The sequence below is a fragment of the Tupaia chinensis genome, unplaced genomic scaffold (genome assembly GCF_000334495.1).
Source record: "Tupaia chinensis unplaced genomic scaffold, TupChi_1.0 Scaffold000042_2, whole genome shotgun sequence".
NCBI lineage: Eukaryota > Metazoa > Chordata > Mammalia > Scandentia > Tupaiidae > Tupaia > Tupaia belangeri.
In genome coordinates, this window is record NW_006159498.1 from 173,114 (window position 1) to 192,511 (window position 19,398).

At 54.4% G+C, this 19,398-nt stretch overlaps 1 protein-coding gene across 2 annotated transcripts; it reads left to right on the top strand.

The window, feature by feature from the left end:
• The first annotated feature begins 7,189 nt into the window (after positions 1 to 7,189).
• On the top strand, positions 7,190 to 16,898 carry ZNF500 (zinc finger protein 500). 2 transcript variants are annotated; one of them, XM_006140722.3, is made up of 6 exons: positions 7,190 to 7,339; positions 7,906 to 8,381; positions 10,142 to 10,313; positions 10,515 to 10,579; positions 11,799 to 11,919; positions 15,879 to 16,898. In XM_006140722.3, the coding sequence occupies exons 2-6, from the start codon at positions 7,968 to 7,970 to the stop codon at positions 16,523 to 16,525; spliced, it is 1,419 nt and encodes a 472-aa protein (XP_006140784.1). In that variant the 5' UTR covers positions 7,190 to 7,339; positions 7,906 to 7,967; the 3' UTR covers positions 16,526 to 16,898. The 2 variants fall into 2 exon arrangements, with proteins under 2 accessions (XP_006140784.1, XP_014444648.1); XM_014589162.2 differs by having other exon boundaries at positions 7,190 to 8,381; positions 11,802 to 11,919.
• The last annotated feature ends 2,500 nt before the right edge of the window (positions 16,899 to 19,398 follow it).

Genomic DNA, 19,398 nt, shown 5'->3' on the forward strand with positions numbered 1-19,398 from the left:
GGATATGCAAATTTGAGGGATTCTAGTGGCCAATCAGAGCAAGGTTTCGAAGGTCAGGTTTTTGGAAGGGAACCAATCATGGTAATTGTTTGCCCTCTGAGAAACCTCACAGAGGCAGACTCGCTGGTGTGCAGCTTCCCACACTGCCTGACCACTAGGAGACATCATTCCACATGTGTCAATGCCCTACGGTTGCTATGACAAACCGTGCCACAATCCCTTCTCCTCTGGGGATTTTTGGGCACACATGCAAATGCACCCTGTGTGAGTTTGAAGCTGTCTGGTCTAGGACTTCCACAGGCGACCACATGGGAGTCCAGCACCTTAACCACTATGCCACAAAGGTAATTTTTATTATTCACACAATGCATCTATTTTTTTTTTTTTTTTGGAGAGGTTTTTGCTGTAGGGGTGTGCGCTCACTAGAAAGACAGACAGAAAGCGAGAAATCACCCCTGGGGGGAATGGACATGCCGCAATGCCTTCTACTCCATTCTCCTCTCGGGATCTTGGGCACGCATGCACATGCACCCGGTGTGAGTTTAAGCCACCGGGTCCGGGACTTGAACCGCGCTCAACTACATGGGAGTCCAGTAACGTGACCATTAAGCTATCTGCTGGGCCCTGTTTTGCCTTTTTTAAGTTTTCTAAATTCCTTTATGAAAGACAAAGTGGGGTACCCTCCACAAAGTCTTATAACGTTACAATTCCTCACCCCCAGCCTCCCAGCCAGCAAGGCTCGCCAGCCCACATCAGGATCTGAACCAGGGGCCTCCTATATGGTTCTAGCATCACGCCGTGGCTACCATGTGTGCTATGGGTTCCAGTCTCCACCCCAGCTCTGCACCTGGGACTCCCGTGGGCCTGACCTCCTTCCTGTCCCTCAAACGCACTTTGTCTCAGGACCTCCGCGCCTGCCTTTTCTTCGTTTCTTCCGCCTGGAGCCCTCCTTCCCAATTCCCCAGGGTAACTGCCTGCTCAGTGTCACTTCCACCCCAGGACATCGGGCGCCGTCTCCCCCCTCCCTCGGCCACCCCGACCAAAGGTGGATTAAACAGTGTTTACTGCAATGACTGCCCACGGTACGCCTGTCCAGGAAGGCAGGCGGCTGCTTGCCACTGGTAACCCCAGCGCACCGCCAGGCGGGTTCCAACCTGGAGGGTTACCGCCCCCCACTCACAGACGTGGACGCTGAGGCTCGGCGCGCCCACGGCGCTGCCCCGGTCTCGTGGCCAAGGGAGACCAAGGCCCCTCCCTCCGCGTCACCCGGGAGACGCCCCTCGGGGACGCCTTCCGGGCAGCTCGGCGTGCTTCCCAGTCGCCGAGATTGGCACGGGGCACTCTGGGAAGTGTGGTCCGGCTAGCTCCCAGGAGCCAGCCCCAAGACTTCCGCTTCCCGTGGGCATCGGCCAGGCGCGAGGGTTTTTATTTTAGACGTTTTTGCTATAGGGCGCCTGCGCTCGCCAGAGACGGAGAGACAGAAAGCGAGAAATCACCCCCCAGGGGGGATGGCCACGCCGCAATCCCCTCTCCTCCATTCTCTTGGGATCTTGGGCACGCACGCACACACACCCAGCGTGAGTTTAAGCCACCTGATCTGGGACTCGAACCACAGTCGACTACATGGGAGTCCAGCGACAGCCATTACGCTAACTGCTGGTCCCTCTTTCCTTCTTTCTGTCTCTTTTTCTCTCCAACGAATGCACACTCCACATGGAAAGACCTAAAAAAAATTAAATTAGGTTTGGGGAGCCAGCACGTGGCGTGGTGGTTAAGGTGCTGGACTGCTACACAGTTGACCATGGTTTCAGTCCCAGACCCAATGGCTTGATCATGCTCGCGTGTGTGCATAGGCACATGCCCAAAATCACAGGAGAACAGTGGAGAAGGGATTGTGTCACGGCCATCTCCTCTGGGAGGTGATTTCTCACTTTCCCTCTCTCTGTGTCAGTCTGTCTCTCTCCTCTTCCCCAGTAAATGCACTCTATGAAAAAATAAGTAAACAAGGGGACTAGCAGATGGCTAATCAGTAGTGGTTAAGTACTGGACTCCCACACGGACGACTGTGATTTGAGTTCCAGGCCTGGTGGCGTGCTTTCTCACTTTCTCTCTCTCTCTCTCTCATGAGTGCACATGCCCTATAGCCAACTGAAAAATAACAATAAAAATAATAAATAAAATTAAATAATTAAAAATAAATAAAACCTAATCCCCCCCCCAAAAAAAATGCAGCTTTCAGTCTGACTGCTGCCTCCCCCACATCAGACTGGGGCGAGCATAGTCTATGTGTTGCACAAAGCCCCTGGTGGATTCTGACGCTCACCAGGGCATTTGAGCATATTTATTGGTCTATTTCCCTCACAGGCCTTAGGCTCAGTGAAGGAGGGGATGACAGTGACTGTCTTGCTCCTCACCTATGGAAGTCCAAGCACAGAGCCAGTAGGAATGCCAGGTGCCACCAGAGAGGAAGAGGCAGAATAGGTTACTGAGAGCCTCTGGAGGAAATGCAGCCCCACTGACACCTGAGTTCTGGACTTCTAGCCTCCAGAACCAAGAGGGAGTGCATTTCCGTTGTCCTTAGCCACAAGTTTGTGGTCATCTTTGGTAAGATTTCCCAACATCCAGACGCCTGAGGGCCAACAATCCAGTATGTGTCACATAGTGAAGCTGCTTTGACCAAATTATCTAGGAGGGTCACAATAGAGCTCCTGCCCCCACATTTTTTTGTATCATTTGCCAGAGGGCACATGTGCTCACCAGAGAGAGAGAGAGAGAGAGACAGAGGTGGGCTGGGGGTGTGGGAAGGGAAAAGCATCCCCCAGCTGGGTGTGGCCATGCTGCAGCCCCCTTCTTCATCTCTCCATCCATTGGCTCTTGGGCATGCATGTTTTTTCAAGCCTCTGGGACTGGATTTGAACTGTGGTTGGCCATGTGAGATCTGCCTCCCTTGACCACTAGGCTGTGCTGCTGGCTCCTGTGACTTACATTTTAGATGGCCAGTAAACGGAGGCTCCAACAACGCCTGACTCAGGATCCCCTCTAGGAATCTGATATGGGTGGCAGGAACCAGACAGGAAGCTGCACTTTTACCACGGATGACTCCATCATTTCAGTTCTCCTTTCAGGAGTTGCTGCTCTGAGTTTTGTGCTTAATCCTCGGAGCAATGCGCGTATCATCAAGTGTATCCCATTCACTCTTCTGTTCCTTCATGAGGAGGATCATCTGCAGAAGCGCTATTTGTAGTGTTGGCATGACGGCTTTCAAGAATGGTTTAGTCTTGGAAGTTCACACGTCAATTGATGTAAAACAAAAACAAAAACTACTAATCTGGCGTCCGCTCCTTCTCTGGGTTTTCTTCTGCTTTAAGTACAAGTCCCACCTGTGCTGGCTGCACTTGGGTGTCATTTCCACAGATCTCGATAGCAGGTTATTTATTTATTTATTTATTTATTTATTTATTTTTGAGAGGTTTTTGCTATAGGGCGCGTGTGCTTTCTGTCACAGAGAGAGACAGAAAGCGAGAAATCACCCCCAAAGGAGGATAGCCACGCCACAATCCCCTCTCCTCCAGTCTCCTCTCGGGATCTTGGGCATGCACGCACACGCATCTGACATGAGTTTAAGCACTAGATCTGGGACTCGAACCATGGTCAACTACATGGGAGTTCAGTGACATAGCCATTATGCCAACTGCTGGTCCCTCTCCTACATTTTCTGGAGTTCACTGTCTTTTTTCTCTTGCACCTCTGTTAGCTTTGTTACTATGAATATCCTAAATTATTTATCTGACATTTCCATGAGTTCCATTGTACTGTCTGCAGATGATGAAGGGCTGTTCTTTCCCCTTGAGGGAGAGATACTTTCTTGGTTTCCCATATTTATTGTGCCTCTGCAGTGGTGGTTTCTGGTCATTTGATGGAGTATACATTACTTCCTACCTTCCTGGAGTTAATTCTGAGTGTTAGAGATGTGCGTAAAGACATGGCCTGCAATATTTCTGCAGTTCCGTTTCCCTAATCCTCACTAAACAACCTGCACTTTTGTCAATGGAACTGGATATTACAAAGGCCTGACAGTTTTAAGGGAATAGGTGCACCAGGACTGAGCTGCAAGGTTTAAAGTATTCATGCGGATCACTGATAACCCAGAAGGTGAAGAAACTAAGGGTACTGATAATCTATTCCATGAGATCCTGGAATTAAGCTTTCTAAACCTAGAGAATCATTAAAATATCCAGACCCAAGAAATACAAAGGACCCTACATAGAATCAACTCAAGAAGATCAAGGTACATCATAGCCAGATTGACCAAAACCATAGACAGAGATAAGATATTAAGATATTAAAATTGGCAAGAGAAAAACATCAAGTTACTTTCAAAGGATATCCCATCAGGCTAACACATTGGACCTTTCATTGGAAACAATACGAGTAAGGAAAGAATGGGAAAATATATTCAAAATGTTAAGTGAAAAACAATTTCAACCAAAAATACTATATCTGGTAAGATTATGCATATGGGAAGAAATGATAAAAAAAATTCTCAGATAAACAAAACCTGAAAGAATTGATCAACACCAGACCAGCTCTTTGAGAAGTTCTGAAGGGAGTACTATACCAGGAAAACTAAGACAGACAAACAAGAGAACAAAAAACGACCAAGAAAAAGGCCAACTTAATGGTAGGGACAAGTTCTGAAATATTGATAATAATGTTGAATGTTAATGGAAAGGTCAGACCACAGTAACACTGCAAATTCAACAAAAGAGATTACACGAGATTGAGCTGGTGAAATAGAATTCTATGACTTTTTTCTAAAATATTACTGATTTTCATCTATGCTTTGTCTTCTAGATTTAAGGATTTTTGTTTTCTTTTGAGTTGTTGGGTTCAGCAATTTGTTAAAAAAATAATTTTTTAAGTTAAAACATAAAGTTTTCTCCCTTCCTGAACCCTTTGTAATTGGAAAGTATTTCTGAAGATTCTTATTTGTGGCACAATGGTTATTTGCATAAGTTCAATAATACAATAGTATCTGTTGCCAAGCTTGCATCAGAAATTGGATTCTTATGGGACTAGCAGTTAGCGTAATGGCTATGTCGCTGGACTCCCATGTAGTCAACTGCAGTTCGAGTCCTGGACCTGGTCGCTTAAAACTCATGCCCGGCATGTGTGTGTGCGTGCCCAAGATCCCGAGAGGAGAATGGAGGAGAAGGGACTGTAGTGTGGCCATCCCCCCGGGAGGGTGATTTCTCACTTTCTGTCTCTCTGTCTCTGTCTGTCTGGTGAGAACATGTGCCCTATAGCAAAAACCTCTCAAAAAAAAAATGAAAAAAGAAATTGAATTCTTATGAACCTTTGTGTAAATAACAGACCAAATTGAGATTAACTGTTTTTTTATTTGCAAATAAGTTAGTTTATACCTTGCTTTAGTAAGAGAAAGAAAAAAAAGTTTGAGGAGAAAATTATAGTGCTCTTGTCAATAGATTCTGGCTTTGTTCATACTTTAAAATCTTCCATGAATCAACAAAATGTAAAAAAACAAGTTTAGTATGTAAGGGAGGGAGGGGAAAGGGGAAGGAAAAGATTGGTAAAAGTATGCTTAACTGACGAAAAAAGAGAAGCTATCTGCTGATGATAATGTATATAGTAATAGCCTTGTCTTGACTGACATGCATGGTATTTGTGTTGGAAAAAGAAATGTGTACTGTAAGGACATAGTAAAAATGTAGAAAAATTAACTAATTAATTTTTTAAAAAGTAGATAGTTGTGGAGAAATATGGCTGGAGGGCAGAAGGGTATGATCTAATGGTAACTAACAAAGAACTTAGCAAGGCCTGTTTGCTCAGATTCTTGGCAGCTCTGTCTCCAAGGACAGGGACCAGAAGGAGCCTTTCCCCTAGATATGGGAGGCTACCTCTAAAGAGCATTTTATGATGTAAAGAAGAGAAGGTCAGGGAATTCTCTTCAGACCTGCCTCCAGGAGAGGGCAAGGGGAAGTCTGAGAGACCTTCCTGCTTGCTTTCTCACATGCCAAGGTGCCGTATTTGGGATAGCGTGTCCAGAGCTCCAGCCACCCTTCTTCCCAGCCTCCACAGAAACACCAGTGACTATTTGTCTAGTTCAACACTTGTTCACAGCACCTGCTTGGCACAAAGTGGACCTAATAAATATTTGTTGATTGAATTAACAAATGAAAACAGTAGTAATGGATAACCAAAATGGCCTAAGCAAATAACTAAGTCTTCATTTTCTTTTTTAAAGAATTATTGTATTTAACTCTATGTATTTATTTATAATTTGACCAGAGAGGGACAGAATGAGAGAGAGAGACAGAGACAGAGAGAAAGTGAGAAAGCAAGCCGCCAGGTTCACGGTCACCCTTGTGGGAGTCCAGCATCCTTCATTACCACACCATCTGCTGACCCCTGTGTTCTCATTTCCTACTTTCTGTTATTAAGGGGTTGCACTTTGACAGCTGCCGGGATTCCAGCCTCACCCCAGCTGTGCCACTTATGAGTGTGACCTTGGGCAGGTGGCTGAACTTCGAGCCCTGGTTTCCTCATCTATAACAGGAATAATAGTACCAACTCCTAGGATTGTTTCAAAGATGAACTGAGCTGGGGCCTGCAGACTTGCTTTCTTCCCCCACTCCCTCTACCCCCCGGTTAAAATTAAATAATAATAATATTAAATAAATAATTTTCTTTGTAAAAGAATGAACTAGGTTAAACACTGCAAAATTCTTAGAACATTACCTGGCACATACAAGCTACCACGTGAGGAAAAAAAGCAAATTTGCATGGTCCTCTCCACTGTGCGCTCTCATAGTCCAGGAGAAGAGGGGCGTGGAGAGAAAAGGGGTGAAATGGCCCAGCAGCTGCTGCGCCGCTGAGGTTTTACGCATGCTCACTGATGCTGCGGGGGTAAGGAGACCAGGGCAAAACAAGGCATTCACGCCAGCAGCCTCGTCCCAACACCCCTACAAGGTCAGAAGACTACGGTACCCACAATGCATTTCCAGAGCCCGCTCAGCCAATGGTGAGAGGGGACTACATTACCCACAATGCCTGCCGTGGGCCCGCCCACGCGGCCTCGTTCCCACGCTCGGACAGAGGGGTCAGCCAATGGCGAGAGGGGACTGCGTTACCCACAATGCCTCCGTGGGCCCGCCCACTCGGCCTCGTTCCCACGCCTGGTTTGGGGTCCTCCGCTTCCCTGGCCGACGTCCGGGCCGTCCAGCCCGCCGAACGGCCGAAATCCGCCGTTCCGTTGCGGTGCGGCGCCGGTACCTTGCGTGGTCTCACTCTGAGCCCCTCACGCGCCGCAGAGCTGCGGGTGAGTCCCGGCGCCGGGCTCAGGGTGCGGGTCCCAGCTCGAGCTTGCGGCACGCTGCGTGGCCCGCGCCTGAGCTGCGTCCCGGGCCACCGCCCACCGCCACCTGAGGGGCTGAAACCGGAACACTGTGGCCCGGGAGTCTCTCTCAGTACCTAGCACTTGGAGCCACCATCCACTGAGGGGTGCCGACGGGGCCGCGGAGGGGCTTCAGGGCCCACCTCAGTTTTCACCAGACCTTCAGAGGGACCCCTTCTCAAGAGGGCCAGCCGTAACCGTGAAATACTCGTCTCTCGAGCCCTGTCCGCGTGGGGGCACTGCGGAAAGCAAACCCTGTCCAGGCCTCCGTTAGAACCTGCGTGTGGGCCTGGTTTCTGTTTTTCAGACGAGGGAGCAGGGCCGGGAAGGTGAAGTAACTTGCACCAATGTTGGTGAGGGGCTGGGAGTGAAGAACGGCTTGTATATACCGCAGCGTTTTTCCTCTAGCCTGGACCCAAGGAGGGCTTGCGGTGGGGACAGCTGGTGCAGTCCCGTGCTGCGTTCCAAGTGTTGGTGTGCTCTGTCCGCAGAGTCCAGTGTTTGGCTACAGGTGTTGGGAGAGTCAGGTGTGACCCAAAGGTCCAAGGGAACAATGGCCACCGCTTCTGGCCTCCAACCTCCGCCACCCCTGGAGCAGGACCTGGAGCAGGATGAGATCCTGGTGGTGAAGGTGGAAGAGGACTTCTGCTGGGAAGAGGAGCCCTCCCTGGGGACAGAAGACCCCAGCCCTGAGACCTTCCGCCAGCTCTTCCGGCTCTTCTGCTACCAGGAGGTGGCGGGGCCCCGCGAGGCTTTGAGCCGCCTCTGGGAGCTCTGCTGCCGCTGGCTGCGGCCCGAGCTGCGCACCAAGGAGCAGATCCTGGAGCTGCTGGTGCTGGAGCAGTTCCTGAGCGCGCTGCCCCCGGATGTCCAGGCCTGGGTGCGCGAGCAGCAGCCGGAGAGCGGTGAGGAAGCCGTGGTCCTCGTGGAGGGGCTGCAGCGGGAGCCCAGGAAACAGAGGCAGCGGGTGAGGTGGGGGGCATGCTGGCCCTGAAGTGAGGAATTAGCCTGTCACCCTCAGGGCGGTGCCACTGAGGTTTGCAACTGGAGGTTGCTGGGCTCTAGAGCCTTGGCCAGCCTTGATCGCCAGGAGGACCAGGGGCTGCCTAGGTGCTAGGAACTGAAGAAGGAAAGTGTATCTCCACCTGGGCCAATGGGCGTCCAACCTTGGGTTACCACATCCAGCCCCCTGGCCCTTCCTAAGCCAGCATGGACTGGTCGGTTAACACTGCCCCAGCTGGGCAGGCGCACGCTTTGATTGGGGGAAGGTTGGAAACTTCCCAAGGAAAGGCTTTAGGAGCTGAAGAGACCACAAAAGAGGGAAAAACACGTGGGAGAAGGCCCTGGTTAGAGCCCCCAGAGGTTCCCCAGTTTCTCTAGAGCTGTCACTTGCAGCTTTTCATCTTTATTTTAAAGTGTATTTCTTTCATGAACGAGAGTGACAGAGATAGACTAGCACTCCCACCAGGGGCTCAGCACTGCAGTCTACTCCCAGCCTCAGCCAGCCCTGGATCATGGGCACGCCTGTGCCCAGCATCCTTGGGGACGTCTCCAGAACCATCCCAGAACACTCCCATGTGGGTCATCTTCACAGAGCGTTGTATTTTACCACAATGTCACCATCCTGCCCCCAACATGTGTTTTTAAAATTATAACTAAGTAAAATTTGAAAGGTGGCTTCTCAGTCTACTAGCTTCCTTTCAGGACTCAGTGATCACCTGTGGCCATTGGCCACCACAGTGGACACACAGGCAGGTGTCTTCCTCTTCTGTGGGACGTTCCTCGGGCAGTGCTGCTGGAGTGCACACTCCAACTCCGCCAGCCCCAAATTCCTCCCACTTTAGTCTCAGTCACTGAACTCCTCCAGACTGAAAAGGAAAAGTCCTGCCCCATTGCATTCATTCTCTTTCCAGTGCCAAGCCAATCAGGCACCTGGCAGAGACTGACATGGCAGGTCACCTCGCTCCCTGTGGTAGTGCCATTGGCCAACACTGCTGGACTTTTGTGTTCAGCAGACAAGACATTCCCCAGACTTGAGCACAGCGGGGTTGACTGCAGTGAGTGAGTCCTGAACTTGTCCCAGACGCCTCTTTCCTAGCCGCAGCCTCGGCAGTTGGCAGCCTCCCTCTGCCACTGGCACATGGAAACCTCACGAGCAGACAGGGCCAGCGCTGCTCTGCGTGCAGACTGTCTTCTCTCAGGTGTGGATGTGGGGTGAGAGGGAGCCCAAGACAGGTCCCTGGTGGTGCTGACTACAGTTTCTTAGGGACAGCCCCTTCCACGTTCTCTTGCAGAACTCAGTTCTGAGACCCAGTTTCATATAAGTGACCTGTTTTGGAATTAAGAAACAGATCATTTGAGAGCATCTACAGGTAATTTCAAAAGCCTAGCAAATGCAGGAACGTGAACTTTTAATATGTGGCCAGGACTGATTCAGGGCCCTTCTGGCCTAGGGTCTGTCATACCCAGGAATGGAGGGTGAAAGTGTGACAGTGACACTAACTTAGGGTGACAGGGAGTCCGTGGAGCAGGGCAAGCTGGGAGGCCTGACCACTCCCTCAGAGCAGCCAGGGCAGGGCTGAGCCACACAGCTGGCAGAGGGAGCAGGTCTGCAGACAGCCTGGGAATGGGAGGTGACCAGGGCACCTGAGATAAGGGCTCGGGGGCTGTGAGGGCTTTCCCTCTGCCCTTCTGGGAGCTGGTGTGCAGATCTCTGTCTGTATGCAGGGCTCGGAGGTACTTTCTGAAGACATGGTGTCCCTTGGAACGGGGGGACAGTTCCAGAAACGCCAGGCAGAGGAATGCTCCCTGGAGGAAGGAGCTCAACGCACCAGCCAGCAGCCCCCATCTCAGCTGAGTTACAGGCCAAAGAGGGTCCCCTTGCTCTGGCCAGAGAGGGGTGAGTAGTTGTCCCCTGGAGAGGTCACAGGGGAGGGAGGCAGGGCCTGCCCAGATGTGGGGCACGAGCTCTTCAACGAGGAGCTTTCCCGTGAGTAGCTTTGCTTGAGGAGAGCCGGCCTTTGCTGCCACCCACGTGGGCCTGTGGGCGTGCGGGGGTGAGTTCAGGGGGCTCTGTTGCTGACTCTCCACTTCTTCCCAGGCCCGCCGGCCTCCCAGGATCAGGAGATGGCGTTGCCTTCGTCCTTCCTCTCAGCCTGCTCCCAGGTGAGCCGGGCTCCCGTCTGCAGCATCCCACGTCTGACCTTCCCCACCCCTGTGGGACACACTTCCTGCTAAGGTGACACGTCTCCCCTTGGCCAAGGCTCTGGATGTCGGAGGAGCTCCCCCTGAAGGCCCTCCCCTGGCCTCTTGGGAAGTCTTGTCTTCCATCCTCCAGATGTCCTGGCAGACCCTGGGGTCCAGCAGTGAGGTGGGGCCGTGACTTCAAGGCCAACTGGGCGCCAGTCTCTTTGGACTCTTGGGAAAATACAGGCTCAGTCTGGAATGGGTGTCTCCTCCATTGGTTCATTGTTGGTGTTTAATTTGCCAAAAGGCGTGTGCAGTCCCCAGAGCGATGAGACGGAGAGCAGGAAGCACCCCCGGGGGGGCATGGCCATGCCGCCGTCCCTTCTCCCCCATTTCTCCGCCCTGTCTGGGTTTAGGGCATGCACACGCATGCACTTGGTGTGTTTTGCAAGCCTCTGGGTCCAGTGTTTGAACCGCACAGTTGGCCACGTGGGATCGGCTGTCTTAACCACCAGGCCCTGTGTGTTTGTTTTAGTAATAGCTTTGTTGGGATAGACTCATGTGCAGTTTACCTGCGCCAGCCTTTTTGGTTCTTTCCTGAGTATTGCAGCCTTCACCACATCAATTCAGAACATTTTTATCACCCCCAGAAAACACCTCAGAGCCATCAGCATCTCCCCCTTTCTCTCAGTAGCCCCAGCCTCTGGCAACCACTGATTTTTTTCCTGTCTCTGGATTTGCCTATTCTGGACATCATTGGCTCATTTTTTAGCCAGGTTCCTCAGCTCAGTCTGGTGCTCAGTGTGGGAGTCGCAGGGGCATCTTGAGGTCTCCAAGGTGCCCTCACGCAGGGCCCCAGGCAGCTAGAGTGGAGGCAGGGGTGCTGCTCACGTCCCTGGGGAGCGTGGGCCCTGCCATGATTTGCTGCTGCACGGCACACCTGTGCTTTCCACTGGGCCCCAGTCCGGCAGCAGCAGGACCGAGGGTGGTAGCAGGAGCCTTTCCCCCAAGCAGGCCACTGTGAGGGCAAGGCGAAGGGGAGGCAGGACCTGCCGTGGGGACACGGGCAGAGGACAGGGTGATCAGCCAGGCTTGGCTGCAGCCTGAAGGAGCCATGAGAGTCACAGCACTGGGGCATGGCCTTCGGCAGGGCGAGGGTGGCTCATTTGGAGCCAGGACTGAGCGGGGTAAATTCCAGCAGGTGCCAGGGACCTTGGAGGACGTGACTGTGTACCTGTCCGGGGAGGAACAGGGATCCCTGGACCGCGCCCAGTGGGACCACAGCTGCGACGTGCTGCCGGAGAACGAGGAGAACGAAGGTAACGTACTTGGAGACTGTGCCCTCTGAGAGCCTGTTAACAGTCAGGACTAGGCCCTGGGCCCAGGCCTTTGGGTGACTCCTGGCAAGTCTGCTGGGCAGCCTGCAGGGCCAGGTTGCTGATGTCCCCGCAGCGTCCCATCTGCCAGGGCAGCCACTGGTCCTGTCCTAGGCAGATGCCTGGAACTTCTCTTGGGGTCCTTGTTCTGTCACCCTGACACCCAGGGCTGTTTCAGCCTTACTTCAGCTTCAGTCCTGCCCTTGACCCCTACACAGCACTATGTCCAGTGAGGCCTGACTTCCCTCCTGTGCCACTCAGAGCCCTCCACATTGGCACCTGGACCTCCAGCCACTGCCTTCCCAGCCCCCTCCCTCGACACTCTTCCCATCTGGCTCTCTGTGCCACTCCCAATGCTGCCGAAACCCTTTCTAGAAGAGTAGAGATGCCGCCTTGCAGCAGGACTCAGAGAAGTGTGTGCACACGCACGCGCACGCACACGCACACACACACACAGTTATTTTAAGGGCTTGGCCTTGGAATGGTGAAGCTGACTGATCGACGCTGCAGGGCAGGCCAGCAGGCTAGAGACTTAGACAGCATTTCTTTGTTATGGTGTCGAGGCTGAATGCTTTATCTAGGAAACCTCAATATTTGCTTGTAAGGCTGGACCACCTCCTAGGGGCTGGTTTCTCTTGCCTGCAGTAGCGGTCTCCAGCCTTTCCAGCACCAGGGACTGGCCTTGTAGAAGACAGTCCCTCCCTGGATGGGGTGGGTGTGGTCTCGGGACGACCCAGAGCCCCACATCCATGTGCACCGTATCCACCACTGCCATGTTGTAGTACGCAGTGAAGCCACCGCTCAGCAGCTGGGCTCAGGCTCCCAGGAGAACCCAGCTCTGCAGCTGGTCCTGCAGGAGGCAGAGCCATGATGTGAGCAGATGCTAACAGGTGACGCCTCATTTGCTTTCCTGTTGCCCACGCCCCACTGCTCAGCATGGCAGGCAGCACTGGTCCACAGGGCTGGGGACCTCTGACCCACAGTCAGCTGATGTGGGCCACAGCCATGTTTATGAAAGCCCCTGATATTTGACCAAACAGCAGACACTATAGCCCAGCCAAAGTGACACTTTCTTTACATCTTTGTTTTCTCCCTGTCTGGAAAAAATGAAAATAAGCGTATCTGGACCACCACGGGACGGCAGGTCCTGAGCCGCTGTGCATGCCGTCATGGGCCTTTGTCCTGTGCTCTTTGGTCTGTGTCCTCCCGTCGTGTCACAGTCCTCGGCCACTTTCTCTGTTGTGATGAGCCAACTCGGGACCTCTCCCAGAGCCAGTGAGAGTCTAGGGACCGCCATCCTCCCCTCCTCTAGAGGAGACTGCCCAGAGCAGAAAGCACTTCCTGCTGCCGTGAGTCGGAGTGCCGAGCTCGTCCATAAGCCCCTCTGAGTCCCCCTACTCCAGCCCAGAGGCTGCTGAGCCCCGGTTCCTTGTGTCCTGACTCAGCCCACACACACGTCCTCTCCCCTTAACCTGGGAGCAGGACTTGCTGCTCCCTGAGCCCTGGCTGGGGCAAGGGGAAGGTCCGCGGGACCCAGAGGGCAGTCCTTGGTGGAGGCAGCTCAAGTGAGATGGGCCAGGGAAGACAGGAATCCCAGGTTAGATTCCCAGATCCCTTGGCAGTGTAGACCTTGTGACTGTGTCTATGAAGTTCAAGTCCAGGGCCTCGAGCACAGGTCAGCAGTAATGAAGATCCAGCTGTGGTGGCTGTGGTCCCCCTCGCACTGACTCAGCCGCTGTGGCAGCTCTGGCATGGCCACCAGGGCCACCAGGAAAACAGGCAGACGCAGCTATGCTCCCAAAACTCCTTGCAGAAACCGGCCTTGGCTGTGGACAGGCGGCCTAGGAGGGTTTCAGTTCATGAGGGAATCACTCCACAGCGAAGGAGAGCCACGCCGGGTCAGCCTGCGGCAGCGTGACTTGCAATTCTTGAAAAAGCGAAGCTGGAGGACCAGCAGTTAGTGTAATATTTATGTCGCTGGATCCCCATGTAGTCAACTGCGGTTCGAGTCTTGGACCAGCGGCTTAAACTCACGCCGGGCGCATGTGCGTGCGTCCCCAAGATCCCGAGAGGAGAATGGAGGAGAAGGGATTGTGGCGTGGCCATCCCCCTTGGGGGGTGATTTCTCACTTTCTGTCTCTCTGTCTCTGTCTTTCTGGTGAGCGCACGCACCCTATAGCAAAAACCTCTCCAGAAAAAAAAGCAAAAGCAAAAGCAAAGCCAGCAGGGAACCTGGGCTGGCCCGGCCATCAGGGATGCCCCCAGGAGAGGTGCAGAAACCCGTGTGTGTCCCCCAGTCAGCAGCCCTGAGGGCACACTGACCAGGCGCGCTTCTCCAGAGCCCAATGGGGGAGCTGGACAGGCTCAGAGCACCATGCCACCAAGTGCAACAGGAGGCACGAACTCTGCGCTTCCCACACCCACTGCCCTGTGTGCCTGCTGTGGGGGGTGTCAGCCTGGTTCAGGGAATGGGCCCGTTTGGGTTTCTGTTAGGGCTTTTTTTTTTTTTTCTTTGTTTGCCTGTTTGTTTTTAGGTTTTTACCATAGGGTGTGTGTGTGCTTGCTGGAGAGGGACAGAGACAGAAGGGAAAAGAAATCATCCCTCAAGGGGGATGGCCACATTGCAATCTTCTCCAGTCTCCTCTTGGGATTTGGGGCATGCACACACATGTGCCCGGCATGATCTTCAAGCTGCTGGATTCAGTACTTGAACTACAGTCAGCCATATAGAAGTTCAGCATCTTAACCACCATGCCGCCTGCTGGCTCCATTTATTTTAAAATAATTATTTATTTCATTTGTTATTATTACTTTTAAAATTTTTGCTATAGGGCATTCACCAGAGAGATAGAGAGAGAGTGAGAAAACAAACTGCCAGGTCAGGGACTTGAACCTCATTTGGACATGTTGGAGTCCAGTGCTCCAACCACCACATGACCCACTGGCCCACAAGATTTTTTTTTTTTTTCCCTAGAGATTTTGCTGGGGGAATGGCCATGTCACAATCCCTTCTCCATTCTCTTGGAATTTTGTGTGCCCAGTGTGAGTTTTAAGCCACTAGGTCCAGGACTCAAACTGTGGTTGACTGTGTGGGAGTCCAGCGACATAACCATTACACCATCTTCTGGTTCCAGGTTTTTGTTTCCTTAATTAAAATTTATTGGCCTGGCTTGTGGCATTCAGTAGACAGAACTGCAGTGCTGGGGGCCACATGGCTGACTGGGTTCAGACTCCCTGCCCCGTGGACATGAAGCCCACCTGGACCTGGCTCATTCTGTGTGTGTTTAGGTGGGTGGGGTGGCTATAGGATGTTTTCAACAGCCCTGACCTCCCCCTACTTAAGAGGCCAGTGCCCTGCCCCCTTCTCAGTCCTGACAAATGTGCCCAGACAGTGCCCCACATGAGAACTCCTGGCTTAAAGGTGGCAGCAGACTAGGCCCGATGGCCTGGGTGCTCTAATAGCCCCCTGGCTCTGAGTGGGTGTCTCAACTTCCCTGTGCCTCAGTTTCTTCATCTGGGATGGTAGCAGCACTGCCCCATGTGGGGATGAGGAGGATTAGGTGAGTTCTAGTTTCTTTTTAAAGTTTATTTCTCCCATGAACAAGAGAGACAGAGACAGCAGCCCTAGCAGGATCCAGGCACCCCATCTACCCCGTGTCAGCCAGCTCAGGGTGGGGGACATGTGTGTGCTTGGTGTGCTCAGGGAGGTCCTTGGACATGAACCCAAAACCTCCTGTGTGGGTCAGCCTCCCAGCACTTGCGTCTTATCGAGTGCCATCAGCTGCCCCATGTGTTCAGAACAGCTCTGGTGTGTGCTTTCGGTTCCTCCTGTCAGGGTCTAACCCTTCCCGTGTAAGCATTCCTGTGAGTCCCTCTGAGCCTGTCCCTGCTTTCTGTCCCAGGGCTTGGGATCCAGCTGGAGGATGGAGGTGACGCCAGGGAAGACGCTCTGCTGAGGATGGAGTGGTACCGAGTGCTGTCAGCACAGTGCCCGGGGCCTGGCCTCCCTTGTCCACCCTTGGTGGGGCCTGAGCGGCCAGGAGGCTGCCCCCGGCAGGCAGGAGCAGGGCCCCGCGGGGCGGATAAGCCATTCACCTGCCCCGAGTGCGGCAAAGGCTTCAGTAAGACGTCCCACCTGACCAAGCACCAGCGCACGCACACCGGGGAGCGGCCGTACAAGTGCCCGGTCTGCGGGAAGGGCTTCAGTGACCGCTCCAACTTCAGCACGCACCAGCGCGTGCACACGGGCGAGAAGCCCTACGGCTGCCCCGAGTGCGGGAAGCGCTTCAGCCAGAGCTCCAGCCTGGTCATCCACCGCCGGACGCACACGGGCGAGCGGCCGTACGTGTGCGCGCAGTGCGGCAAGAGCTTCAGCAACAGCTCACACTTCAGCGCCCACCGCAGGACGCACACGGGCGAGAAGCCCTACGCCTGCCCGGTCTGTGGCAGGGGCTTCCGCCGGGGCACCGACCTCCACAAGCACCAGCGGACCCATGCAGGGGATGGCTCTCCACCAAAGCACCAGCCAGGCACACCCGCCCAGCTCTAGGAGGCCCCCGGGCCAAAGCGTGAGCTCCACACCCAGAAGCAGCCTTCCCAGAACCCTTTGCAGAAGTTCACAGTCACAGGATTCCTGATCTGCCAGACTTGGTTCTGTCCTGGACCTGAGACCCGGGTCTGAAAGCGTCCAGGCTGACCCAGCTCCCGGGGGGCCCAGTGAGGACCTGCTGGTGGCAGGTGTGCACTGGCACAGAGCAGGGAAGCTCGTGCAGGTCCCAGTGGGCAGCACGGCAAGGACGAACTCTGCAGACTGGCACACACGTCGAGGCCAGGGGTCTGCGCTAAGGGGTCATCGGGGCTGGTCCCTCCTGAGAACCTGATGGAGTCCCTCCCCTGTCTCTAAAGTGTCTCACGGTGGCTGGCAGTCGTGGGCTTGTAGCCTCGTCACTCCCATCCCTGCCTCTGCTGTCACTTGACCTGACCCCTGGCTCTTTGTGCCTCTCTCCTCTAAATCACCAGTCCCCACATGGCCCCTTCTCTGCAGTCCGCCATGGCCTCCGAATAGGCGCACATTCTGAGGTTCGGGGATACCTGCCCACTCCAGGGAACCCTGTTGGCTGCCTCCCTGCACCCCCCCGACCTATCACACGTGGCCACTGTGGGCTTCTCCAGGTCACAGTCAGTGGGGGGTTCGGGGTCTCCTTCAGGACCCACGGCTGCTCCACAGCCTAGGGGACACCCTAGGACCCTGTCTTCCTGACCTCCCCACCCTGAGGAAGGCCAGGTTTTTCCTGGGTCTGATCCCTCCCCGGGACTCCCATACCTCAGTGGTGGCCTCCCTCGGTTACCCCACTGTCTCTAAGGTGGGAGTCTCCGCCCTTGACGTGGGCAGCGAGCCTCTGTCACACCCACATCCGAGAGGCGAAGGCAGTGGGGTGAGCATCCTGGGGCCTGGTCATCACAAGTCACGGGACAGCTGCTGAGCGCTGGTTTTAGAAGGTTCCACCCAGGCCTAATCCAGTCCTGTGACTGGTGGCCTTGTCCCTGTTGCAGCCTGTTGCTCAATTCCATCCTGTCACCCAAGCGCTGTATCTGTTGCCCCTTTCAACACAGCCCAGGTACAGGGCGTGTGACCCGCCCTCTTCGTTCCTGTTACAGGCAGCACCGGTGCCGCCCCAACCCAAGCTCTGCCGGGTGTCCCCACAGGGGCTGCCCAGTCCCTGGTGTCTTTTACCTCCCAGCCCAGCGCCAGGTGCTCCCATGGGGCACATGGTACCCCCGGATGTGGCCAGGCCACCCTCCCACCTGCCAGCCCAAGCCCAGCACCCTTCCTGTCTAGCATGGCCTGAGCCCCCAGGTCCGTTTCTCTGGTCCAGGCTGGTGTTGGAGGTGGCTGACAAGGGTGCCCCTGGGGGTCTGTGTGCGTCCTGGCCTGGGAGTCCCCACCGTGGGCAGGCTGGCCTGCCGCTCCACCTCTCCCTGCCAGAGTGGACAGGGGTCTCTGGGTCCTCTGAGTTGGGGCTTCCGTGGTTCTTTCACCGGTGAGGAAACTGAGGTGCCCAGGGTGTTAAGACCTTGCTGAGGGCAGAGCTGGCTTTGGACCCAGGTCAGCCCCCTGGCCAGTCCCATAGCTTGCCTTGACAAACTCACAGGCTTGGGACAAAGTTTACTGTATCGCTGTGACATCCAGAATGAGCTTACTGGCAGCCAGGGGTCCAGGTGCGGGGAGGTATTGGACTACAAGGCCGTCTCCCCGCGGCTGGGCTGTGCGCGTGACTGACACATAGGCCACCTGTCAGGCCTGTGCCCTGCCTGCATGAGAAGAGGACTGCGGCGTGGGGGTGCTGTGGCCTGCCTGGTCTCAGCTCCTGGTGAAGCCTGGTCGTCATGGGGAGTCAGGGGCCTGGGAGTCGGCCCTGTGGCCGCACCCCGACCTCAGCTGCCCGTGGCTGGCGTTTGTGTGCTGCTGCTGTCTGAGCCGCACGTGCCTGGCGGTGGGGGCCCGGGTGCACGAGCCCCTTGGCCACCCTCCGTGATGTGGCAGCCTGCAGAGATTCCCAGTTGAACACTGGCCTAAAGAACAAGTCCCCAGCCATGGTGCCTGTGCCCGTGGCATGGTGGGACCCGAGAACAGCAAGAGGACAAGGGTGCTGCAGATGCGGGCTTCAGCCTGTCGGGAGCTGCGGACTAAGCAGCGGTTACGGCAGACTGAAGATGGGCTGGCACGGGTGGCCGCCATGGGGCCAGGCTCGGCGGGGCAGCTCTGAGCTCTGGCTCCGGGAGCTTATCACTGCATTCCACAAGGGAGTTCCTGGGGTCACAGAACACCACCTTAAGTTTGTAAGGACTAGAACCCATGTGCCCTTGTATCCCAAGTAAAAGAGAGAAGAAAAAGCAAAGTTGTTATCCACCCCTCTTTTTGTTTAGTTTTTTGCTACAGGGAGTGTGCCAGAGGGAGGGGAAATGAGGACCTTCCCCCCCAGGGGGTGGCTGCATCATAGCCCCTTCTCCAGTGTCGTCTGTGATGTTGGGCATGTATGTGCACACGGCTGGCATGACTCCCAAGCTGTGTCTGGGACATGAACCATGTAGTCACCACATGAGATTCAGCTGCCCGACCTCCATGCCACCTGATGGCCCATTAATTCATTTTTCAAAAAACCCATTATGGGGAATCAGCAGTTAGCGTAATGGCTATGTCGCTGGACTCCCACGTAGTCGACCACGGTTCGCGTCCTGGACCCGGTGGCTTAAAACTCACGCCGGGCGCGTGTGCGTGCGTGTCCAAGATCCCAAGAGGAGAATGGAGGAGAAGGGATTGCGGCGTGACCATCCCCCCTGGGGGGTGATTTCTCGCTTTCTGTCTCTATGTCTCTCTCTGTCTGTCTGGCGAGCGCACGCGCCCTATAGCAAAAATCTCTC

Coding starts and splice junctions, on each gene's coding strand:
- ZNF500 (XM_006140722.3), top strand. CDS start 7,968: ATGGCCACCGCTTCTGGCCTCCAACCTCCGCCACCCCTGGAGCAGGAC. Junction 8,382..10,141: donor CCAGGAAACAGAGGCAGCGG/GTGAGGTGGGGG, acceptor GTCTGTATGCAG/GGCTCGGAGGTACTTTCTGA. Junction 10,314..10,514: donor CTTGCTCTGGCCAGAGAGGG/GTGAGTAGTTGT, acceptor ACTTCTTCCCAG/GCCCGCCGGCCTCCCAGGAT.